This window comes from Dasypus novemcinctus, chromosome 8 (genome assembly GCF_030445035.2).
Source record: "Dasypus novemcinctus isolate mDasNov1 chromosome 8, mDasNov1.1.hap2, whole genome shotgun sequence".
NCBI classification, from domain to species: Eukaryota; Metazoa; Chordata; class Mammalia; order Cingulata; family Dasypodidae; genus Dasypus; species Dasypus novemcinctus.
In genome coordinates, this window is record NC_080680.1 from 55,762,827 (window position 1) to 55,790,211 (window position 27,385).

General features: G+C 35.4%; 1 protein-coding gene across 19 annotated transcripts in view; it reads right to left on the minus strand.

Annotated features, from left to right (window-relative positions):
- The window catches only part of MPDZ (multiple PDZ domain crumbs cell polarity complex component), a 175,200-nt gene that overhangs the window by 55,582 nt on the left and 92,233 nt on the right, over positions 1–27,385 (minus strand). For 13 of the 19 annotated variants that reach the window (XM_058301867.1, XM_058301855.1, XM_058301860.1 and 10 more), the window contains 6 exons: positions 26,833–26,952; positions 23,738–23,887; positions 15,416–15,700; positions 15,035–15,158; positions 7,342–7,540; positions 1,057–1,161 (listed from right to left, as the gene is read on the minus strand). In XM_058301867.1, the coding sequence (XP_058157850.1) occupies positions 1,057–1,161; positions 7,342–7,540; positions 15,035–15,158; positions 15,416–15,700; positions 23,738–23,887; positions 26,833–26,952 (983 nt within the window). The remainder of the gene's footprint in view (positions 1–1,056; positions 1,162–7,341; positions 7,541–15,034; positions 15,159–15,415; positions 15,701–23,737; positions 23,888–26,832; positions 26,953–27,385) is intronic. The other 6 variants (XM_058301870.1, XM_058301868.1, XM_058301869.1 and 3 more) reach the window with 1 other exon arrangement.

The following is a 27,385-nucleotide window of genomic DNA, read 5'->3' on the forward strand; positions in this document are numbered from 1 at the left end:
TCAAAGTATTTTTAATCTAAATTAATGTTAAAAAGGAATATATACAATTTCTGAAGATAACTGAAAATATTTATGAAAGGAAAAAGCATAATACAAAACTATACAAATTATGGCATCTAGAGAACTAATGAAATAATATCTGGGGTGAATTATCAAAACTCAATATGTTGAAAGTGCTATACTGGGTCATAGAATCAAAGATGATTTTAGTTTCTTGATTTGTATTTTCATACAAATTTCCCAGACCATAAGTTAATTACATAAGTGACTAGGGCTGAAGGGAAGATATTTACAACCACATATGAAATATAAATATGGGTAACATTGCACACATAAGACCATTTTTCTTTGAACAAATGTATATTAGTACCACAGGATGTTACTATCAGACAAAAATCCATTATGCTAAATGAAAAAAAAACAGACACAGAGTACTACATATTGTATGATTCCATTTATATAAAATGTAAAAATCAATTTATAAAGATGGAATTAGATTAGTGGTTATGTATGGCTTAGAAAGGAATGCTAGAGTTTTTCTTTTTGGAGTAATGAAATTATTCTAAAATTTTTTGTGGTGAGGAATGCACAATATTGTGATTATACTAAAAGCCCCTGATTATACACTTTGGATATATCATATGGCATGCAAATAAATCTCAATACTATAGCTTAATAAATAAATAATTGTGCAAGAATAGCCAAAAATAGCAGCTATGTACAGCAGGGGAAGCATAGAGAGATTGAGAGGTGAAGAATTTTCTTACTTGCTCATCTGTTTTTTTGTTTATTATTATTATTGAAATAATGAAGAAGCTCTAATAATGATTGAAGTGATGAATGCACAACTATGTGATTATACCAAATGCCATTGATTATATACTTTGGATGTATTGTATGATTTATTAAAATTGGTTTGTTTAAAAAAAAACTTATAAGAGGGAAAGGAATTCAGTCTTTTTTTTTCCTCCATTATTTCCTGACCCTGGATTCAAAGCCTTATTTACAACTTGCTGTATCATTTATTCATTTTAGCAGATTTAATGTTTCAGTTACCTTCCAGTATATGAAGAAAAAAGATCCAGTGCCATTATTCCTCTAGTTTGTTGTCCCAAGCTTATTCTGAATTCTTCCAAATGATCAGCAGCCACATAAGTAATTCTGGAAGAGAACACAAAATCCATGAATTCAAAGAGCAGCAAAGTTTGGTCAAACTGTAAGGAAAAGCATCCAAAATGCACAAATATAATTATACTGTCACTTTATCCCTATTTTTTCACACCGCTCATTTTATCAGCTTACTCAGCAGAGAATCCAAACTTCAAAAGGACATATGTACAAAGTCTCCTGTAGGCAAGAATAACAACAGAAATTAAATTTTAAAATGCTTCTGTAAGCAATGTGTTTACAAATAATCACATGGGGGAGGAAAGCAGCATTATTTATATTTCCAACTGAGAAGACTAATAGCAGTTTTTTTTCTTAGATTAGGAAGATCTACATGTCGTTACAATAATAACTTGTTAAGAATAACATTAAATTTGTCTGGAGATTTTTGGGTTCTCTAGCAGAAACAAATTAGGGATACTCTATTAAAACACCGGATATCCAAAACAACTTTACATGTTTCCATAATACATCATTAATTAATGGCATTAACAAGTATTATCAATAATCATCTGTTAGCTTTATTAAATTATAAACCCTCGACTCTAAAATATGAAGTTAAACCACTGTATAAGTTAATGGAAAATCTCTCTTACTAATTTGTAACAGTTTCTTATAAGTACACTTCCATTTCACAGAAAAGTCTATTTTACAACTAAGTGGTCTTTAACTAATTCAACACTGACTGAATGCCTATTCTATGTAAGGCACTGAGCTAGATGCTGAAACAGGTAAGGCTTAGAAATTAACATTTTGAAATTCAGAAGTTTGCTGCTGTGCTACAGGACATTTACGTAGTTTATTTGCTTTTCTTTTTAAAGTAGGCTATTGAGACATTCTCAAAATTAATGAATAGTGAAGATAAATACTGTATATGAAGTCAGTCCAGCATGTTTAACTAAAATAAATGCCTGTATGAAAAAACACACATATAGAAATCATGAAAACTATTAAATCACCTATCCATAATTTATCCATTAAGATAGTAACTATATAAAACCTTACAGCTCCAGGGCAGGGATAAGGAAATTGTCTTTTATGCTAGAGTAAAATAAAAACTGTCCAATGCCACCATTTATTGATTAAGATATATGATTTCAGATATACTGGTTTTTTCCATAAAAAACATTCACTCTGTGAGGTCACTTAGGTTTAGAGTTAGAAGATGTGGTTCTGCTGCGTATCAGGAAAGTGAAGTAAAAGTAAATCACCACAACCGCATCTCCAAGTCCTCAAGTTCTTATCATTTTTTATGAGACCACAATAAGCGGAGATGCACAACAAAAACATAAGGTAAAGTAGTGTTCTAACAACACATCAGCACTTCTGGCCACATCCCATCACTCTGACAGAACTCAAAGATCCTTTGGGAATAATTTCATGGACACTTATACTGCAAAGATTTTATTAACAATGCAGCAGAAAGCACACTTCAGTGGATTTGGATTAGGCTGGGTGAGAATATCACATTCTAATTCTGGCCCTATTTAATTTACTCATATACAATATACCTCTAAGGTATTATGAGATACATTAACCATTATATTTATTTATACCTTTGCAAATAATGAGCCAAAAATACACAGTACATTAAATCAGGAAATAAGATTGTATTTTACACAAAGAAAAATAAAGTTAAACCTAAAACCTGAAAAGCCTATTGAAGAAAACTGATATTATTTCTAAAGATTCAATAAAGTACAAACTCATAATAAAACCTTCAGAAAAAAAAGGTATGATAAGGTGGAAGGGGGAGGGTATGAGCAAAATAATGTAAATAATAATCAGTACAAAGCATTTAATTTTTTAGCCAATTTGAGAAAAAAAAGATGTTTTATTCCAACCAATGTTGAAAATGAGTTTTCCTCTATATTGGTTCAAAGCTGTTTTTCCTTTTATCCAAGGAGGAGTAGTGGGGTGGCTTTACAAATATTTTTCTGATACTTCAGAAGGAGTGAAAAGGAGCAAAGAAAATAGTTTTTATAAATATATAGCCTAATACAGACAGTGAGACTATCACAACAATCATCCCACAATGCAACAGCACACAGAGAACAATGCTATACCTGCCTGGTCACACAGCCACTCAAAACCTCCAAATCACCAATGAAGAACCCTAAAACTAAGTTACAGACTGCATACACACACTGAGAACAGCTTGACATATGTGTATTAAACATTCTTAAAAGTAAACTAGCCTTTGCTTATACATGGAATGGAAGAAAAAGGAACACCATCGGTGACACCGAAATGTGATAGATATTAATCCAGAGACTGTGCCTGCACATGCAGACAAGACCGTTCCCTTAGAAAGAGCTCTAAAGCTTAGCAGTTGGAGCAGATGCTTTTCAAAGAAGTTCACAACCGTCAGTGCAAAGTGAAAACATAATCTCAAAGCTCTGTTGGAATTTATGTTCTTCTATAAATGAAGAAATAAGCCAAAACGTATACACTGTATCTATATCTGGATCTATCCCTGCACTGGGATGTTACAAAAGCACGAAATGGTTTTCACAGACATGTTGTAACATACAGCCATAATGAGCTTTTGAATCACCAATACTCACACATAAAAGGGGGCTCGATCGTCAGCAGGTGCTGTAGAAAATCTAGAATGTGAAGCATACGCCACGGCATCTTTTTACAATGGTGTTAACAAATGTCAATGTCTTGTGCTGAATGTGAGATGCATACATATGTAGTTAAAAGTGGGTGCTCCCGGTTGTTTGTTTTTTTTCCCCTTTCCACCTCCCTCCCATCTACACCTCCCCCAGAAAAGCATCTGCTCTTTACTGGTGTCTATAGCAGTGATTATTAACAAGCATGGAAAAATGTAACTGCAATCAATCTTTTATTCCTTGATCAGGAATTCATCCCACACTTTGGGTTAAGGCAGGTGAATTCTGATTCAGCTCGGTAATTATCTGGCAGATGTTACAAGCAGCTGCTGCTAAGCACAAAACCCTGGCTATTATTTCAGAACTATAAGAGCTCCTGGCAAGGTGGAGTAAGAAGTGAAACAGAATGCATTCTGGTTATGCTTCACATCTGGTTTTCCATAGAAAATAATGAAACCTGGAACTTAAACTGGCTGTTCTTGAACTCTTGAAACTCAAATTATCTACCCAGGCATGCATGAATGCGTACAGACAAAGTTGCTAGCTATCATAAATGGCAAAAAAGAAATCCAGTGCGTTGTTTCAATAAGCAATGCTTTTTCTAAAACCAATCAGTTATGTAACTGAATCTTTTAGCATCCTTTTTGTGAAGTCTCTACAATATACCTCTCCACTCCTATCCCAGGTTTAACTACATTCAGAACAAGAAACAAAGAGAAAAATGTGGATGGAGCCTGGATTCAGGCAATGACCATAAAGCTCAATTGGCCAGAGGCAATGTTATGGTTGCATTCAGGATAATGGAAGTACTCTGGGAGTACTTCTGGGAGGATTACTCACATAGCTTTCAAGGTAATTCTAAACCCTTGCTTCAAGAAAGACAACTGATAGGGAGGGGACAGGATCAAAATCACTTTCTGAAAAATGCACTAAGCAAACTGTTCAGCCCTGGTCAATCTAAATGACTATTTTGTTTTCTCTTTTAACATACTTTTTCTGGAACAGGATTCTATAAAGGTAATTCTAATTTCTTTCTACCATTTATTCAATTAGTCAAATGCTATAGTCAGCTAAATCAGAGCTTTACTAGGGTTCCTGAGAAGAAATCAATGTGCTCCATGAGTATATGTGCATGTGAGAAATTGATCTATTGACTCATTGACTGATTTCCAGGGGAAGCTGTAGTTTTCTTTCTTTCTTCTTCTATTTTAATGTAAGATTTCTATAATATATTTTTCCTCCTGGGATCCTAAAGCAATTATTTTTGACAAAGTCCCCAGATACCCCTCAAGTTCATAATAAAGCCACCGCCCGCATGAAACTAGTAAATTCTGCTGCTGAATCAAAAGGTGAAAAACACAAAGCAGTGAAATTTTTTTGAACTTGATAGATGGAATAAAATGTACGTGACAACTTACCTGGAGTTGACTAGATAATTAATGACTTAGAGAAAACTGGTGTCACAATGGGCTTATTTTCTGGGTCATGTTTTAAGTTCTCTAATACATTAGAACTGAGGGTTAAGGCTGACACCAAACACTACTTCTGGTGTTCAGAGTGCCAAAAAGTGAGCAAGGACCTGATTCCGTGCACACAGCTTAACATATATATCATGGGACAAAGAAATCCAAGTGATCAGTTACTTGGCCATCTGCATTTTATACTAAATCTATATTAGGCTAAATACCCTTACAATAGTCTCCATCTGGATCTTTATCATTCATCTTTTAAGCAGAATGAATGAACATTAGCCTCCAGGTAGTGAGGAAAGTACTTGAAGTTTCTTTTCTTAGTGTAGAGGCACTGATATTTTTAATGATGTTTACTTGTACTCACATAAGATAATTAAGAACAGTCACATTATCTGGTGAGCTGATCAACTGCAAAATAAAAGTCAAAAAGGCATGCAAAAAATATGAAAGCCCGTTAATGAAAATTATGACTAAAAATAATACCTCTTTTGTTTAAGTCAGCAGAATCCAAACAATTTCTTGTATATATTTTTCTGCTTTTTATTGCAGACGGAATGAAAACCAGATTGTAAATAGTTTTCCTTACCTAAGCTCTATCACTACGTGCTTTGCAAAAGAAACAGTAATACAGAATGCAGTCAGTAAAATAACAACACAAAAACATCTACCCCACCCAGTAATCATTACATCAATTTAAGGTAAACAATCTTTCCCTGAGCTCTTATTTTACTATTTTATCCTTTACACATTAAATGCAAATACTGAATGATTAATGCGAAAGGAAAAAAAAGAAATATGCTATTACACTGATGAGGTGTGACAACAAAGTCATGAACTGATTCTCATGTTGGCTCAAGGAATGTTTAGTGACTTAAAAACTAAATCACAAACATGACTGATTTTAGTACATTATGGGATTATAGAATTTTTTAAGCACTTCCTGCCAAAATATCCCAGGTGAACTACAATCAGTCTATTCCTACATATTGCTGAACCCCCTTGGGTCATGAAGTAGGTTCAAGAAAAAGTAGATTATGGGTCAGAAGCATTGTTCTATCAGGTCTTTTCTATGCTTGACTCTTAAAGAAATGGCTTAGTTCTAGGAATCACACAAGGGAATCTGATAGGGCATGATTCCTTTCATTGAGGCCAATTCAAACTTCTGGGTACCATCCTCAGGGTGAACCCTCTTGCTCCTAAGAGTTGTCTCCATGTAGGCCATAACCTATGGTTCATAGTAGTTCTTTATGCCCCCAAAACTCTAGGAAAGACACAGTCTATGGAATATTTATCAGGAATTGACTGCCTCTCCTTGATACCACTGGATGGCCCTTTGGTCCCCTATTATTATCAAATATACTACCAGTTTTCCCTATTTGGTGGGTAGGGTTGCTACAGAAATCACTGCAGAAGTACAATCAAAAACACAATGCAGTCCATTTCAACACTGCTAAAGACTTAAAGAAAAACACTCTAATCAAGAACTATTCAGAGGGTAGCGGACTTGGCCCAGAGGTTAGGGCGTCCATCTACCGCATGGGAGGTCCGCAGTTCAAACCCCGGGCCTCCTTGACCCGCGTGGAGCTGGCCCATGTGCAGTGCTGATGTGCGCAAGGAGTGCGGTGCCACGCCAGGGGTGTCCCCCGTGTAGGGCAGCCCCACGCGCAAGGAGTGTGCCCCATAAGGAGAGCCGCCCAGCGCGAAAGAAAGTGCAGCCTGCCTAAGAATTGCGCTACCCTCACGGAGAGTTGACAAGACGATGCAACAACAAAAAAAAGAAACACAGATTCCCGTGCCGCTGACAACAAAAAAAGTGGACAAAGAAGAAAGACGCAGCAAATAGACACAGAGAGCAGACAACCGGGGTGGGGGAGTGGGAGGGAAGGGGAGAGAAATAAATAAATAAATAAATCTTTTAAAAAAAAAAAGAACTATTCAGAAATATTCAAATCCCTAAAGGTGTAATGTTAAACAAATATGTGATAGCTTTTATATCAATGGAAGTATATTCCAAAAAAAAAAAAATTCTGATAAGTGAAATTTCTGAATATCCCAAGCCAAACTGGGGCCCAAACAGAACTTACTTTATGTCAGGCCCAATGAGAGAATGTCTTCTTAACATGGCTCGTGCCTGGGCATTGGTTAAACTGATGGTGGATTCTTCATTAATGGACAAGATGCAATCCCCAACGGTAATGCGGCCATCTCGACTGATGGCACCGCCATGGATAATGCTCCGAACAATCATCCCCAAGCCATCTTTATTAGCACTTACTGTCATACCTGTGGTAAAACAGGAATACATTAAATATATGATTTTCAAATTAATTTTTATTGAATAATCCCTATGGATTCATAGATAAAAGAATAAGAGTAACTTCTTTTAACCAATAAAAAACAATGGGAAAGAAAAATTTTAATTAAAAAAATTTTAAGTAAATTTTAAAATGTGAAATTTTATGTTGATAAGAACACTCCACGTTGAAGACATTAGAGACAAAAGAGATCCTCAATATGGAACGGATGGAATTAAGGCCACTGATGTGATGCCCCATCTTCCTCTCAGGGAGATGATTACTATTTTGACAGTATCAAAGCAATTTTACAACAATAGCTCATCTTTTGTACATTTAAGACAATCAAAAGACTACAAAAAAAATTAGCTAAACAAATTAAGAAACCTGCTATTAACTTATTTCTAGATCCTTCGTTCATACACTATATATTTTACTGCATGTTCACTATGTGCCACATTCTATGCTGGTTGCTTGAGATAAAAATCATAGCACAGAGTTTCTTACATCAAGAGGCTTGTATTAAAGTCTTAATCCCAGGGCTTATCACAGAGCATGAACGTAGAGTGATCTGCTGAACTGAGCAGATGTGAAATTAATTCTAATATATTACCATTTTATCTCCAAATTGGAACTCCTGTGAGTTCCACATTTAGATTTTCAACTGCCATCCTGACATGTCCCTGGATATCTCACAGAAAATACATTTTAAAAATTTTACCTTTTCTTATTTCTCTCTCCCATTTTTTGGCAAATGGTATCACCACACTATTCTCCTGTTCTCAAAGCGAAAATGTTGGAGTTTACCCCTACAAGGAATCCATCGCCAAGTCCTGTCAATTCTAGCTCCAAAATTTATCTTGATTCTATTCATTTTTCCCCATTTCCTCACTAACCCCAGGCCAAGCATTACATTCTCTTGCCTAGACTTTTTGCAATTGCCTTTTACCCGGTCTCTTGGCTTCCAATGTAGTTACCTCTAATGCAGTCTCAAAAGCAGATGGAAAGACCAATGAAAAAAGAAAACTCGTATCATATCATATCTCTCCCTTACAACTTTCGCTGGCTTCTATTATTTTAATTTTCAACATACCTGCTAGTCTGTAAGGCACTGGTAGCCTGGCCTTCCTTGTCACTCAACTTGTGTGTCATGTCCTCTCCTGTTCTATACACTCTAGCCAAAAGTGCCTTCTTTCAGAATTTCAAACATATGTAGTCTCTCACCCTTTCAGAGTGTTTGCCAAATATTCTCTTTCTGCAGCTCTTGCATAGTTAACTCCCTCTCACTTGTCGGTATTATTTCCTCAAAAGTTCTCAACATACCTTATCCCTATATGAATTAATGTTCTCTTCACACCCTATCCTCACTTTTATACCTTCAAAAACATAAAGCCTTTTGAAATTATCTTTAAAACTTTATATGAAGCAAGTAAGTTCACTTAAAACCAAGTGTTAAAAGCTCTTCCCAAAACAAGATTATATAATTAAACAAATAAGGACAGAAATAAGGGCATAATGACATTTATAAAAACTCTCTCCAAACAGAATCATAAATTCCTTTTTAGCTTTTAACTATTAAAAAATAATTGTATATTAAATATTAAATTGCATATTAAATATTTAATTAAACCAGATTAGGTATACTATTTCAAACATTTGTAAGGATAATCCTGTCTATAGTAGGTTTTTAGCCCAATATTTCATGACAGATGATAGAAATAAATCATTACTACAGGCATTTCTCTTATTCTGTTAAGATTAATCATTTTAAATGTATTGCTATTAAAAAAAATTCCCCTGCTTACCATAAATCAATAAACAAGGGTAGAGACTACGTCATCCCTAATGGGTTTCTTATGAGCAAATAGGTTGGCTCTGAAATGTTTCATTAGGTATTCTAGTTTTGTCCTGTTGCAGCCACTCTCCCCACCACACCACCACCAAACAACTGTACTATGGTAAACAAATGTGTAGCCACAAAACAGTATTTAATTCAGTGGCCCATGCTAGGAATCTAATCCACCACCTTGTTCTCATTAGGGCCATGCATTCTACAAATAAAGCAAGACATCTTGAGCTATAGTCAACATGTCCTCCAAAATCAGTCTTTTTTAACATACTTAATTCATGACTCTATCAGGTTTTCACATAAGGTCAACTGTATAAACCAACAGGTGGACACACTAATTGGCTCAGCCTATACTTCACGTTCATCAAACAATAATTTTTGGACTTTAACAACTTTAAGGTAACAACCACTAGATTTTGGTTATAACTTATAAGATTATTTTTTTTCCGCCCCCTGGCTGAACTATGGTAGAATAGTGCAAATTATGCATTATAGAGTCAAAGACCTGGGTCCAGATCTAAGCTCCACTTTCTAGTATGGCCTTGGGCAACTGACCACCTCATTCTGCACCTCATTTGCCTGTAAAATGGAGATATGTCCTCTGTCTTGTGAATATTTAAAGAAATGAGTGAGGGTAGGAAGATGGCAAAGTAGGAAGCTCCAGGAATCAGTCCCTCCACCAGAACAATCATTAAACAGGCAGGAACTGTCAGAATCAACTATTTCCAAACTCCATGTCCAGTAGAACATTGTAGAGCATCCAGGGAAGAGTGGGAGGAGGAGGCTGGTAAATCATGGTAAACGCCAGTTAACTGCTGTCTCCGCACATCCCCCACTATCACAGCAGGCAGCAGTGGGGTCTAGCACCTAGTGTAACGTGCTGGTGCCAGAGAGGGACATAAAAGTCCAGTTCCCCAAGATCAGCTGGAAAGGAGTGGAGGGTGGGGATGTGGGCCAACTGATAATTGTTTTTGATCAGCTGCTTCCAATTGCTGGGGACCCAGCTCTGGGGGTGGCCACTGTTCCAACCTGCCCCAGACAAAGGTGGCAGAGACAAAGACAGTAGCTTTCTCAGAGATGCAGAGGTTAGGTGAAGGGCTGTGAAAATTTTTAAAAATAGGTGCTTTTCCACGATTCCACTACATTTACTTACTCTAAAGGTGTTGGAGAAATAGGAACCTTGAACATCTGTCAAAGAGATAATAGAGGATTTTCTCTCCTTGGCATGCTGGGAATCTTAACTCGAAAATGCTAGTGGAAACTCCTTGGGTTCCAGAAGTCAAAATGCCAGGAATAAAGCCCCATAAACATTTTACGCACATAACTTAATAGAAATAATGGACAATTAAAAGGAAAAGGAAAACTTACTCAAATGTTTATATCACAGTTTGGTTGGTAAATTAATGGTGCTGTGACTTTACACATGTAAATAAGTGGTTTACCCTCAGAAAGCAAATGAACGGATTCTTTTATACTTTAATTTTAAAATCAAGCTGTTGAGGTTTACATGGCTTCCCTGATGTGACAGAAGGCCAGCACACTTGTACCTTTCACTATTTCTCCTCAAGTACTTAACCATCTTAACACATTTTTAAAATCAAAATGTAAAAGCTAACAATGCCATGACTTGAACTAAAAATTTTATTGTCATTGTCTTTGTCATTAAATGGAAAAACACAAAAAAATTGCTTTCAAAACATTAAAACTTCATATAATTCAGCTTTCAGTGAAAATTAAGAAAACTTCTGTTCTGAGAAACTGCATTGAACACATGCACAAAAAAAGGTTCTAAAATACCTGAAATTGTTTCATTACTTTATAGTAACAAACATGATATAATTTCATAAAGCTATAATCAAGGTTACTGAATAATGCTGTGTGTAACATTCATGAGATTATATTTTATAAAATTTAACAGGCATGACCTTATGAGGAGGGCATGATTATGAATAGATTAAAAGATATTTTCTATACAACTTGTATAAGGGCCAATCACCTGCTAGTATAAATAAAGCACTCTTCCTTGGCCAAAAATGGTTACCAAGTCCATCTCCTTTCTCTGAAACGTAAGCTATGCATAATTCAAACAGATTTGGAGACACTGAAGAACATTATATTTTCCATGTTATTTAGGAACTCTAATGAAAGGCATCATGTTTCTTTTCATTCAGGATGGGCCAAGACAAAAATAACTCATGTTTGGGGATCTCTAAAATTTATAAAAAGTATTTAGAAGAAGATTTTTTCAAAATAAAAGAATAATTTTGACCAAAGAAACAAGTATCTGGGTAATACCATTGGCCTAAATTTTGAGAAAGTGAAAATCATTTGTTTCCCAAACTCTCAAATTTAAGTATCTTTATATTATTATTACAGAAAAAATAATATTCCATTTAAGGATTATAAAGCATAAAAGTACAGAGGAATCCTTTTTAGGCATATTTTCATGAAAATTTGTTCTGTGTGAGATAGATTATTGTTGCTGATTAGGATATTATTAATCATTGTCATTGTTTCATTACTACCATTAATAAATGGTAATTAACAGTAATTATTTCGGCACAGTGCCAATCATTTTACATACAGTAGCACTATTTTTTTAATGTTCCAGCTCCATTCTTTTTTTTTTTTAAACAAGGTGCTGGGGGATTGACCTGGGACCTCATACATGCAAAGCAGGTGCTCAACCCCTGGCCCACACCTGCTCGGCTTTATTTTATTTTATTTTTTATCGATTTTTCTTTTAAGGAGGTACTGGGGATTGAACCTAGGACCTCACATGGGGGAAGCAGGTGCTCAACCACTGAGCTATATCGCCTCCCCTACAGTAGCACATTTAATCCTCATACATCTCTAGGAGGTATTATCCCCCTCTTTCTGACACAAAAACTAAGACTTAGAAGTTTACATGAGTTTCTCAAAATCCGAATGCTAAGAAACAGTAGTGTTTCAAATCTAGGTTCTGCTGACTCAAAGAAGTGCTTCTACCCATTATACTTCATTCTCCAGACTTTGAGCAAATGTATTTTTGTTTGGATTAGTGTGTGATGAGCACTTATTAAAAGCAGCATTCCAAATGGAATAAGAGCCAATACAACATCACAAATGGGTGAAGACTACTGTGTTTGATCTTTGCTGCTCATTGATAGGTTAAGAGTGAAAATAGTTGGTCCTTTCGGTCCTTTAAATGCTAGCGCTCTACTAGTTTCCTATGAACCTCTTCTCTTTCTCTGCAGTCTTCCCAGCCTAAATGATATTTCCCTCCAAAACCTTCATCAGCTACCTGGAATCCCAATCAAAAGTGGTGATCCTGACCTCTCTCATAAGATCCAGACTTCAAATCATATCTAATTCTGGAAGTCTCTACAGCTCCTCAAATTTATAATATCCCAGACTCCAAATACAACTCAGTGTCTTATATTCCCCACTTTAATGACTCCATCAGCTCCCCCTTTATGTGACCTTCCTCTTGACCCAGCTGCCTAGAACTGAAATCTGAGACTCCAAGTTTTCCTAGGAAAAACTGAGCAACAAGTTACATTCTTTCTGTCATGGTAATATTTTTTATATTCATCCCATCAGGTAAGATAATTGGGCACATAAACTACTGTAAGACCCTCCTAACTATTTCCAGTCCAATTCTCCAACCTACGCCAGAAGGATCTTAAATACAAATCTCATCATCATGTTACTCTTCTGGCCTCAGCTCCCACTAACTATAGAGAGCTAAAGTCAGGAGAATGCTATGATAGAAGTCCTGTGTCCTGCATGCAAGCCCCACTATCATTCCTTTACCTTCAACTCTTGCTTTGCCATTCATCACATCGCACTTCACCCATATCAAACAGGTTTCAGGAATGTTTCACAACTCTCTGCCTTAGAACCCTAGCAGCTTCTGACAGTTTCCAATTCCACAAATAGTAGTGTAAATCTACTCATCATTCAAGACCTACATCTAACATCTCCACCTCTCTGAAACCTTTCTGAAGTCCTCCACCCTGAAGAGAGTAGGGATAAGCTATTATTTCTTTTAAGCCTTCTATGATCTCTGTTTTATGGGCATCTATTACAGCATCTACATTATTTCAATGCTTTTAGAATTTTATATGCTGATTATCTTACTCTCTCAACCTCATGTTTCTTGAGGAAAGTGTTCGTAGTATGGAATCTATGCATAGTGTTGGCTAGAATATAGAAGGCAATCAATAAATGTCTGATAAAATAATTGAGTAAAAGAATACATTAGAATTGGGTTTCCCAAATGGGCTTTGCAAAATCTCTGCTTATGAATTGGTCAAAAAAAACAGGGCCATGGCCAACTAAATATGAGAAATGCCTCATTCAATAAATAGCTTCCAGACTTCCATAGTGCACAATTGAGTATCAAAAGTCCCAAGAAATAGTACAAACAGAAACTTACCTCCTTAAAGGTGGCACATCCTGAACATTTAACCTTCAAAGACTTTCAAATTATAACCCTATTAACATTCTATAGAAGTATTATTTGAAGGAACATCTTTCAGAAATACTACATGAGCAGATGAAATAGTTCTGGAATGCTTAGATATCTATAATATCTGACACATAATGCAAGAAAGTTCTAGAGCTTAAGTTTTATATCATTCTGTTAAACATAAGACATAAAAAATATTCCAACAAAGTAGAAATTCTCAGCTATAACTACCATTTAGCTGCACAGTCACCACAAAATGGAGCAAAATCCAGAGGTCAGAGGCTGGAATCTCACTCATGAAATGAGCACTGTTTGACTCCTCTGTTAAGTCTCAAATGTAACAAGGAAACAAAACCCTAGCATAAAATATCAATGTAAAACGGTACTGATAAGCTGCATCACAGAATAACAGACTCTCTGACATATGGTTAACTGGAATGTCTTGGGCTGTATTTGGACACTTGGAGCGGGGAGCACCAGGGACTGGCCAAGTCACATACCTGCTTAACTCAGTGAGAGAAAAGTTGCTCTGCTCTGAAATAGTTATAGCTGTTGTAATTATGGTTTTAGTTCTACAGGAAATCTTCTTTGCTCAATCTAGAGGGTTTCATGACGATTAACCAGTCACAACACTTTATGGGTAACAGCGGACACAAAATCCTGCCACCTGGGAAGCACTAATGAATAACTCGCATCTATATTTTGGCGGTGGCACACCTGCCTGTCTTTTTAGTCATTATTTCAGTGAATGAAAGAAATTAAGTACAAAGTGACTTATGCATAACTGCTAACATTCAAAGAAACTAATAATTTACTTTTTCAAAGAAATTAGAATTCTAAATTGCTGACTTTTCATTTTTGAAGAATTCCTTTTCTGATTTGCTATTTCATACGTAAACAATACAAATTTCTTTTACCTGAATGTAAATGAGGCTTGTGAATACTTTGAAACCATTAAGCGATTTAGGAATTTAAGCTAATCTAAATAAACAAGACTGTTAACCATTTCTGGTAAAATAATGAGTAGACTGAAAGACAGACCATAAAACCTACAGGAAAATTCCAAACACCTATTTTCTTATTAACAGCAAAAAATACTGAAATTTTTCTACCATGTTCAATATTTCCTCTTTGCGAGGGGGTTGGGAGGGTATATATATATGCTGAAAATAGGAACTTACCTAGGCTAGAATTGCCTTTTGCTATAGTAATAGTCTTCTCAAAAGATTCTTTGGATATATTTTGGAGCATGATACTCTCAGCAGTAGAGGCCAGGGAGCTCTGTTCAATTAAGTACTCGGAGCCCTGACAGAAAAAAAACCAAGACATGTGGAAATGAAAACTAGACTTTGGAGTGTGATTGCAACATCACATATGTTCTCTAATTGGCTGTGCTTTTATTCAGCAAGAATCTATAACCAAAACAAGTTCATAGGTTGTCTTTTGAAAATCTCAGTGTCAGGAGAGCTCTCTTTCCCTATGAATAGATTAGCAAGAATACTCTCATCTTTCACTGTTCTCCACTCCATCATAACACACAAACCAAATCTTTAAAATGTTACCTTTCCAGCTGAATCAGGTAGCACAGGAGAAGTAAGTTCCATACTTGATAAAATTTCATTTGGTATCTGAGAATCTATCCATGCTGGTGTGTTTTCACATTTGCATTGTTCCTCAATAGCATTTGCAGGTGTGTAATCATTTATATTAAAGCCAGAAGCAGGCCCCATGCTCAAATCTACTGAGGGTGGATTTTCATCCTGACTTTGCAGCAAATTCTGAGTATATAGTTCCTCCAAGGACATATGCAGATCAAGTACTGGAACTGAAGAATTTTCAACAACATCCTGATGATCAAAAAATTAAAAAAAACAAAAAACAAAAAACAAGAATTGTGATCACAATGAGATGAACATGTTTTGCAAGACAACTTCTTAATGCACACCTACTTAGGCAAAAAATAAAATACAACATAATATTATTTGTGATTCAAAAATCATTAATAAATATATTGCCTCTTCACTTAGGAGATTTCCACATAATATATTTTCATGAATGATTTTGAGGATATTTCCTGCGAATCACATATCTTATTTTCTATTGAGTAATACTCTATGCAATATAGTGGTCATAAGATCACCTAGATACATACGATGTTTTACCCACAAGTAAAATTATTCGGAGTTTCAAATAATTGGGAAAGCAAATAATTTATGTTTCCACATCTCACTTAATGTATACCTCTCCTCCAATCAGTTCTAAATTCCTATTTAATATGAGACCAAGAAAATAAATAGAACATTAATTATTTAGGTTCATAAGAGCCTCCAAGAGAAAAATATTGTATAGACATTTATGCAGGAGAAAGCCATACCATTAAGATTACTATAAGGAAAATTTCATAATTATCTGCCAGATATAACAGAAGGAATATAAGATGGGGTGTCATATATATTCTCATCCAAAATTTGTTATATACATCATAGAAACACTCTGAGCTTAATATTCAAGTTTCGAAAATTCTCTTAAACTCTAAAATTCTATAGTTCCACATAAATGCATAAATCTATTTACAGTAGATATAGTGTATCACTTTCATGCCTTGGACTAGCAGTTGCTACATGAACTGCTATTGGACAAACATATCAATTCTTTTAAGCATGAAAGCAGCATATGAAAACTTTATCATCATAAAAGAGTCCAGTCATACAGATGTATACAGAGTACATAATATGAAAGTCCTCTCCAGGAGAAATGGCTGGCGTCCGTTGGGTATGTACCGATCAGTTTTCTCTTATGTGTTTACATAATATCTACGCATATGCATATACACACACACACTCATACACATGTTCACATACACATTTTAAAACCTAAACAGAGCCAAATAATAAGTATTTTTACTTTCTGTAGCAGTTTGATATTATTGATGAATTCCAAAAAGAAATATTGGATATCTGTAAACTGGTCTTTTCCTCTGGGCATATGGGAGTGGAATGCAGACTGCAACCGGGCTGCCTGTGTTCAGACCCTAGCTTCACAACTAGTGGCTTGTTTGAGCTTTGGCAAGTTACTTAAACACTATGCATGAGTTCCCTCATCTAGAAATTGAGAGAATTAATAGGCCTCATCATAGGATGGTTGAGAGGCAAAAAAAGAGTTAATGCCAGCAACGTACTAAGTACAGCACTTGACTTAAAACACCCAATAAATGTTAGCCATTGCTGCTCTTTGCATTATACATCTTGAGCACAAATGTGAACAAAGTGTGTGGACACACTTTAGTATGAACTCCTAGAATTGGAGTTGTGGGTCAAATATTTGCACATTTAAAATGTTGACATATACAGCCAAACTGTCTTCCAGTTTTCTCTCACAGAGTATGGGAACACCCGTTGTTAATCTTGCCAACCCTAGATATATCTGGCAATATGATCTAGAAGAAATATATTCCTTAGTATTTTACTAGGCATGTCCCTGACATGGAGAATATGCCATTTTTAAATCTTCTGTGAATATTTTCTTTATATATTGTATACTTTGCTTTGGGCTTACTTACACTTTGTTCTTATAATTTACATATGAATACAAGGTCTTTGCCCACAATATGTTGCAAATCTTCTCCCAGACTATCATGCATTTCTTTAAGTTGTATATATGTGTTTTGTCATGTAGAAGTTAAGATTTTTATTAATCAGATTTGTTAATTTTTTCTTTGTGCTTCTGGGTTTATATTATGCATAATAGGTCCTTCCTCTACATGAAGTAAATGAAATACTTTCTAGCATTTTTCTTCTATTTTATAAATGCTGTTTAGATTCAGGGTTTTTTTTTAAGATTTTATTTTTTATTTATTTCTCTCCCCTTCCCCCAACCCTGTTGTCTGCTCTCTGTGTCCATTCGCTATGTGTTCTGTGTCCACCTGCATTGTTGTCAGCGGCACCAGGAATCTCTGTCTCGTTTTTGTTGCATCATCTTACTATGTCAGCTTTCCGTGTGTGCAGCGCCACTTCTGGGCAGGCTGTGCTTTTTTTGCACGGGGCAGCTCTCCTTAAGGGGCGCACTCCTTGTGCGTGGGGCTCCCCTACATAGGGGACACCCCTGCGTGGCACGGCGCTCCTTGCGTGCATCAGCACTGCACAAGGGCCAGCTCACCACATAGGCTAGGAGACCCTGGGTTTGAACCCTGGACCTCCTATGTGGTAGGCGGACACTCTATCAGTTAAGTCAAATCCACTACTCTAGGTTTAGTTTTAACCCATCTAGAATTTACTTCAGGGTGTGGTGCGAGATATGGGTTGTTTTCTTTTTTTTTTCTAAATGCATAATCAATTGCTCCATTCCAATTTATCACTCTTCTTCCGTAATGCAAGTTCTCACCTCTCTGAATTATCAAATATTCCTGTACAAAGAATTAAGGCAAGTGGAAATATTATACAAACAAGTGACAGCCTTAGTATCTTCAGGAAGAAATTATATAATAGTATCATCCATATTCCTAGAACCTAAACAATAACCTTTTGGCTCATTTATCCAACTTTGGTTATTTTATTCTTAAGAAAACTAACAAGGTACTTAACTAAAGAACTGGCTAGTTTCTATATTACTAAATTAATTATAATAATTAGCAGTAAATAATCTCTCCCTGCCTCAAATAATGGCAACAATCAAAACTGCTTTTCATCAGAAAAAGAGGTCAAGCAGCCCTGTTAGCCAGGGTTTACTTAAATCTCATAACAGAAACTTCCATGCATTATTCATGAAGGAGTTAACACAGACACATAGAAAAGAAAGAGCTAATCAACACAGCAGACAACATACGCCTACTTCAGAAACGTTTCTGGTTGCTGAACAACCAACAGAATTTTATTTTTAAAACTCTTATGGATCCAAAAGAATTGCAGTCTTCCCCCATAAGACGTTCCAAAATAACTCTACAATTTCCTAGTGCAACTTGGTATCTAAACTAAAGTCTTTTAAAAAACTCATATTAGTGTTTGCTCCTACTTGATACATTTTTGTTCTCAAGAAAAAGAGGGGAAGATGTTAAAGAACAATGTCAAATATACTTCAAAAGAGCTCTATTTCTTAAGTATAAGGCTTAAATTATGGTGATATTGGGGAGTAGTATTTTCCCAAATAATTTACATACACAAGCTAAATATATAAACATTAACAAGACGTAAACCCACTTGTCTTCAATGAGCAGTCTACCAAAGAATTCTTCTCATACTTAAAAAAACATACACTGTAAGCACAGCTGCTCGAACTTACCATTCATCTTTCATTCTTCCACTCCTTCTAAGATAAAGGCCACTATATTTAATATTTATACACTAGCCCTACTGAAAAAAAGTCAACATCTTCTGTACCTTTGAAAGCATACAGTTTTGTCATGAAAATTTTCACAATCACTCTCATCATGTTGACTGGAGTGATTTAATTAGCTTTGATCCTAACCACTTCTCCAAGAAATTTTAAAGAAACGTACCAACATTTAAAATGCAGGGGTGAAGGCAGCAATATTTTATGCTAGAGAATGACACTAAGGGGGGAACAGTGAAGAAATATGCAGACTTTTTATCACAGAACCCATTAGTCATGTTTGGTGAACAAGGTGCAAAGAGGGCTTCCTATCAAGTTCAACCTGCACTAAAATAAACAGCATTTTCTAGTGGAACCAATAATTAGAAATGAAGGATATGCAAAAACCTGGTAACAATGTATCCCTGGTGAGAGAGTGAGAGTAGAATATAGGTGTACATGGAAGCGCAGAGCATGAAGGTGTAGGGAAAGGAAAGAAGACTTTTATTACATAGCTCTTAAAGCTGTATTTCACAATAAGACTATATTTACATATCAGTTATATTATTAAGCCAAATAATATATATACATATATATATAAAAAAAAGAAAACAACTTCTCAAAAACCAGTTGGGCATTTAACAAAAAATTTATAAGCATATAGGTTTGGAAAACAAATGCCTCTGCATTTTGTCTTATCTTTGGAGGTGACAAAGAAAGGGGGGTAAAAAGATTAATCAGAGAGGAAAAAACACTTTTGTTTTTAAAATCCAAATTTCAATAAGCTGCTTCATTAATCCAAAAGCCATGTAAGCAAGCATATTTTTCAGGTTCTTGAGTAATAGTTATTCTCCCCTAAAGGATAATCAAATTAAGCAACCACATAATCCTTTAAATAAAAAAAGAGAACAGGCCCACAAAAAGGGAGGATTCTGTGAATAAGAGCTCTAGCGCATGGCTGTTGAAGCTGTGGTGCAGACCCAGGCTCCACCCTGAAGAGCGAGGCCTCCTCTGTATTGAGTCAGTGAGCCCACGGCCAGGGAATCAATCAGTTCTTACCTTTTCTGGTAGCATACCTGACCAACATCAAGAGACCTCTCATTACAGGCCATTTCTATCCTCCATTTAAAGGTAAACCAATATTAACTATTTAGCAAAGTCAAAAACCTGAAAATCACTGAAATTCTCACCCCCTACTTTTACCCTTTTTTCAAATCAACATGGAGACCAGCGGGAAGTGGATGTAGCTCAGATGACTGAGCTCCCGCCTACTACACGGGAGGTCTGTGGTTCAGTTACCGATACCTTCTAAAGAAGAAATCGAGCTGGCATGGCAGGCAGGCGTGGCAAGCTGACACAACAAGATGATACAACAAGAGACAACAAGAGACACAAGAAGGAAAAAATAGTGAGAGATACAACAAAGCAGGGAGCAGAGGTTCCTAGTGCCTCCTAAAGAAAAATGAGCAAGACAGCAAACTAGAGCAAAGGGCAGTCACGACAAGCCGATGCAGTAAGATGATGCAACAAGAGACACAAGAAGAAGAAACATAATGAGAGACTCAACAAAGCAGGGAACAGAGATGACTCAAGCGATTAGGCACCTCCCTCCCATATTGAAGATTCCAGGTTCAGTTCCCGGTGCCTCCTAAAGACACAGCACAGAGCAAGTGTAAATAATAAGGGGATGGGGAGAAATAAATCAAAAATAAAAAAGGAGGCTAGTCTTGTTTCCCTTAAAAATCATACACAATACCATAAGGTTTTATTTTATCAATTAAAAAGTCCTGAAGTGAACTCACTTTTTAAAACAAGAAAAACGGTCAATTTCAAATTCCATAATCAATCACCACTCTGTCATCTTGAAGTAATTTTATTGCAAGGAAACAGAAAGATGAATGTATTATCTAATTTTATTTTCATTTACAAAATATTTTCAAGCAAAAATCTAGGAACTCGAAGGATGCCAAACAAAAAGTTGCAGAGATATACTACAATGCAAGAACAGTCTTACTTTCTAAGAAAACTGAAAGCACACAGGAGTTTCCCAATGTGTTTTAAACACCCTCATTAATGTCTTCTTTGTTGTTTTGTAGTTTAAATATTTCAGTTGATAGGCCAGCTTGCCAAAATTTGCTTCAACAAAAGAGTAAACTGCTTGAGAAAAAAAAAAAAAAGAAGCAAACAGACTTGAGTAAGCCAATATGTTGTGCTGCATACAGCCAGCATTTGCCCTGTAAAATATACGCTTCTCAGTATGCAGATTGTGTAATCCCTTTAAGTAACAATTACTAAATTAAACAATGCAATCTGTCCCACTGGCAAGAGGCAGTGTGCTGTGCTCTAGATTAGGAGATTCCAGCTTCCAGCGCTGGGCCAGAAAAGACTGAACACATTCCAGACAGGCACAGACAGTTTCAGGTATGAAGACAGAGGAGCAGCTGCTACATTCAAGATTATACTTTGCAAACCAATTTAAGGAGATTGTCCAGCATCATTTGCAAGGATAACAAGTGAACCTTGAATATGAAAGAAAATACCATAAAAATGGTCTGGACAAGGGAGATGCTGTAGGTCAAGTTGTTGAGCTCCTGCTTCCCATATACAAGGTCCCAGGTTTGATCCCTGGTACCTCCTTAAAACAAAAACGAACAAACAAAAAACAACTCAGGGAAGCCTGTGTAGTTCAAGTGGTTGAGTTCCAGCTTTCTATGTATGAGGTCCTAGTACCTTGTTTAAAAAAAAGGTCTGGCAAAAAAACTTACTTGCTAATCAGGAAAGGGAAGAAACTGTGCTATTCACCTTAAAATTTACTCTGAAATACAGACCCCCCCTTCCAACTGCAATCACTTTGTGTGAAAAATGTATATTTCATTAGATTTATATGATATATTTATATGATACATTTCCAACATAGAAAAGTACAGAAAATATAATACCATATGCATACAAATGTTTCCCCAAATTTAACAGATACTAACATTTTGCCATACTTCCTTCATATCTCTCTTTCTTTTCAAAACTATAAAATATATTATATATATATCGCTAAATTCCCATCCTTACTTTCCTCCAAGGGCAACTTCTTCCCTGAAGTTGCAATGTATCATTCTCACACACTTTTAGAATTTTACTGCTACACATACCACACACTCATAAAAATATATTGCATTGCTTCATATATCAATTTCCAGAAATAAACAAACAATTTCAACAAATGAGTAGAAAGGCAAGCAATCCAATCTGGCAAGACATGGAGAGGCAACTGATAGAAGATGAAAACCGAAAGTCCAATATATGAAAAAGTGTTCAACCTCACTAGTAATCAGGAAATTCAAATTAAAATAGTAAGATATATTTCAAAGCCAAAAGATCAGACAGCTTTTTAAATATTACTTATTGAAGACTATAGAATATGTTACCAAGAAAATAAATAGTATTGGGCCATTTCTGCCAACAATTTATTTCTAAAATATACATGGCACAGGTAGATCAAATAGTAACTAAACTCTTCACTCATATCTAGCAACTTAAACATACTCAGCCATTCCCTGTGATTTTTAGGTAAAATATTCTTTGGCATTACTTTATGTAAAAACACATAAGCATTAAGTCAAACCAAGCTAATAAATGTTAAATTAATGCAAGACATATTTTACTATCCAACTTTGCATGGAAGTTGATTTTATTTATTTTTTTATCTTACTTTTTAATGATCTTTTTTTAAGTTAATAGATCATACAAAATGTTACATTAAAAAACATGAGGTTCCCACATACCCCACTCCCCATCCCCTACCTCATTAATTTTTTTAATTGTATTTTTTTTGAAGATACATAGATCACAAAAAATGTTACATTCAAAAAAATATAAGAGGTTCCCATATACCCTCCACTCCCTTCAACCCACTCCTCCCACATCAACAACCTCTTTCATCCTTGTGGCACATTCACTGGATTTGGTGAATACATTTTGGAGCATTGCTGCACCACGTGGATAATAGTTCACTGTAGTTCATACTCTCCCCCAGTCCATTCAGTGTGTTATGGCAGAATATATAACGTCCAGCATCTGTCCCTGCAATATCATTTAAGACAACTCCAAGTCCCGAAAATCCGCCACATCACATCTCTTCTTTCCTCTCCTTACCCTCAGCAACTACTGTGGTCACAGGATGAAGCAATAAATTATGGATTTGAGTGGACTTACTGATATTCTACTATGGAAGTTGGTTTTAGAACCATTTAAAGGGTAAAGTTATTCTTATAATTTTTCCAAAGTAGAAACTACTAAACCACTTTGAGAAATATGTGCCATTAATTTTCTTTTCTTTCTGACAAACAAGTTTGACAAGCCCTTGTGTCAATCACTCTGTTCACAGACATTGATATAAAAGTTCCTAGTAATCTGAAAGACACCTTCTCAATACTACCTGAATTAAATTCCACTTTAATCTGATAATGAATCCATGAATGGAGAAACATAATGTCTTTACATGCTAACCTTAACACCCAATAAGCACTGACCTCTAAAAAACTGTAACAAGTTTTATCACAAATAAAATGACAGTTCCATTGTACCTTGGGAGGAGAAGATGAAAGAGAGGGACCATAGTTGAGGCCGTCGCTACAAGCACTGCCATGAAGAGATAAAATAGAGGCTTGAGTCGAGTAGATACTGTCATCAGGAGAATACTGAGACTCAAAAGTGGGTTCATCATTCATGTCCACCTAGGAAATAAAAACAATATCAGCTGGGGATTGTGTTTTACGTACATATATGATAAAGTCTCTATGTGAGGCTAAAAGGCACTCTGGCATTATTCTTTTGTCTATTCTATTTTTTACATGCTCTCTTTACCCTCTTCAACACAGTAAGGTTGACTAATCCAAGAGAAGAAGGACAAACTGCCTACCTGCAGCAGAGGATGCTGGCATTAAAGGTTATTTTATTCCATTAATAAAAAAACTCCAAAGATGACAATTAGCAAAGGCCTTGGATCAATTTTAAATTTAAACAGTTACATAAATTAAGGAAAATATTTACATTTCCCAATTCACACTATTTTTTAAAACCACCTGCCCAACTCCTAGAATTTTATAATAAAATACATGAAGTCATCACTTTTATTATTTAATTAAAATAAACTATTATTCAATAAAGCACCTAGGTAATTATCTATTATAAATCTCATTAAAATATTTTGTTTGAACTACCTTTAACCAGATTTTAAATCATTCAAGGTACAGAAGACAGAGCTTGATATTGTTACCAAAGAGTAAAAATATACTATAAAACTAAAGACCTAATTATTACTTATTTATGTGAAGCTATATTATAAACATTACTGTTAGAAAACTCACATAAAGTGAGATAAAAAATTTCACTACATATTGTCTAAAGATCCTATTATTACCTTCAGAGGCAGAACCAAGTGAAAGAATTAAATAATGAGGAGCTTGAAACTCTTCTTGCAATTCATTCATATTTACACCTTAGAATAATAAAAGTGATATAGATACTACCTTTTTCAGACATTACCAATATCATCTGTCTTGGTCACAAAAATCACATATGTTCTATTTCCTTGTAATTTCAACTCACATGTTTAGCCAAGAGAAATTAGAAGCATATAATATCATACCAAATCACATTCTTGCAAATAACTGATAAAAATGCAGGTGGGTCTTTATTAAGTGACCCTCTCCTCAAATAAATTTCATAGACCAAACGACATATTCTAAATGCATATTAAAATACACTAGTGCGCACTACATTATGCACAACAATCCAAATAGTAAATACTTTTATTTACTATTAACTAAGCTTTGTGCCATGGAGTATAAGAAATAAGTGTTTAAGTACAATTAAAGAAAGACTACCTCAATAAAATTTGTATACCTACCATTGATACCTTAGAATTTTAGAAGAGATCCTAATGATCAATTCATCTCATTACCATAGAGAGAAAACAAACTGAGTGAGCAGTTCCATATTATGTAGCTAGTCAGGGAGAAGATGCAGGATACCTGCGGACATTGATAAGGCACTCAGAACATAGGAAAGAGGGGGTGATCTTCTTTTTGACTGGCATTCATGTGAGGGAGTTCAAGGAAGCCATTTAACCTCTAGCATAGAAATTGTTTCTTCATTTCTAGAGACAATTATATATTGGCCTCCTGTGACATTTCAAAAAGAATGTGCTATGACTGGGACTGATTAATACATTTATACCATACTGTTTCCTGCAGTTCATGGCATTCCGAGCCATCCAGCTTTGAAGTGCTAACATAATGCCTATGGAGAGTAGGGCCAAATGTTCCCTGGTATGTGAAGCACTGCACTGTGAAATTATTGCATTTATCATCTACACAAAATTTTCCAGATGACTATTTTAGAGGCTTGCAATTTAAAAGCATTAACAGAGAATTGTCTCCCCCAAAATTAGTATTAACAAAATCATATGTAGGGGAGCAGATGTGGTTCAAGGGACTGAGCACCTGCTTCCCACATGGAAGGTCCTGGGTTTGGTTCTCGGTGCCTCCTAAAAAACAACAGCAAGCAAACAAATGAAAAATCCAACTCAGGAGAGCCAATGTGGCTCAGTGGTTGAGAGCTGGCTTCCCACTTAGACGTCCTGGGGTTTAATCACCCCCAATCCCAGTACCTCAAAAAAAAAAAATCCTTTGTAGAGGAAAAAAATAATTCATATTTTGGTTTAAAGAAGGATAAACAAAACCAATTATAAATACATATTGAAGAATTTGACGGTTTAAAACCTCTCTCTCGTCTAATGACACTAAAACAAGTATTTAAAAATCAAGGTATATTCCTTTCTAGTGACACTGGGTGACGTTTGCCAAACAAACCAACCAACCAACAAAAACCATTAAGCCAGGAACCTGGCTTTGATGGTTCCTACCATTACTCTGAATAGGATTTGTTATATTTATATTGCCTAAGTATCACGTGCATGTTTATGTCTGGTATTTAATTCTATGCTTTAATTATTGAGATATGGTTGTCCACCTTACCAGACAATAAGGCTCTTAAGGACACAGGAATCATGAATTTTTTCAAAGTGAACCCCAGTGGCACCTAAATACATATTTCAATGAATACTTTTTTATATAGATCAAGCAGAATTTAAAAATTAAAAACCTGAATTTAAAATTTTTCTAGTAAATCATAAATATGTATTCTAGAAAATATGGGTTTTACCTATTCTGGAAGGTTTTCTGTTCTTAATCAAAAACTGAACCAACTTATATAATTTCACACTATTACTATCTAGTGGAAAAAATATACTTGTTCCCTTATTAAAAGGCAGCCAAAGCATTGATTTATAACTGAATATGGAAAACAGTTCAAGACTGCTAAGAAATACCCAAGTATGAAATTAGTACAAATGAGTTTTCCAGTAATGTCTGGTGTGATATACGGGTTAATTCTACATATTGACAAAAGGGGTTACCTACATTGAATTTTCCCCACAAATCCAACAATTATTTTTCATATATATTACTACCTGTTTTATTCTCATTTTCAACTGTGAGAGCCATGGGAATTAGAGAGAATGTTTGGCTTTTTAAAACATAATGAACAAAAAACATGAAAGATAAAATAAGACCTAAGAGATTTCTGAAAGAAAGCTTGATAAGTCGTGACCACTAACCAGAGCCAAGTCAGCCCTGAAGAGGGCTTTGTCAGCTAGCCCCTCCGCCTCATCGCAGGAGTGTGGTGGGTAGAGAAAGGAATCCTCCTTAGCAGAAACATAACCTTCTTCTGGTGAAAGCTGCAGGGAGAGTGAAGCTCCACATTGAGTTCATGAAATGGAAAGAAAATAGGAAAGAGAGAAGTAAGGGCAAGAGAAAGAGAGGGGAGAAGAAAACATGGGAAGATTTTCAAATGATAAAGATATGAATTTTAACAGAATTAAGAATACAAAATGCAATAAATATTCATATTTAACATTTTACGAGTCAAGGCACAATGAGGTTGTTTATTCCACTACCAGCATTTTCTGTAAATGAGAATTCCTTCCTAGTAATTTTGTCATTCTTCTCCTTATAAAAGACAATCAAAATAAACAATTTTTATATTAAAATCATCTTCTGGCCATTTCTATTTGCAAAATATTCTGGCAAAACAACAACTTCCTAATATGGAAATGAAGCAAATTTTAGGCCTTTGGGTATAATAGAAGGTCCAGAAGAACAAAACATTTA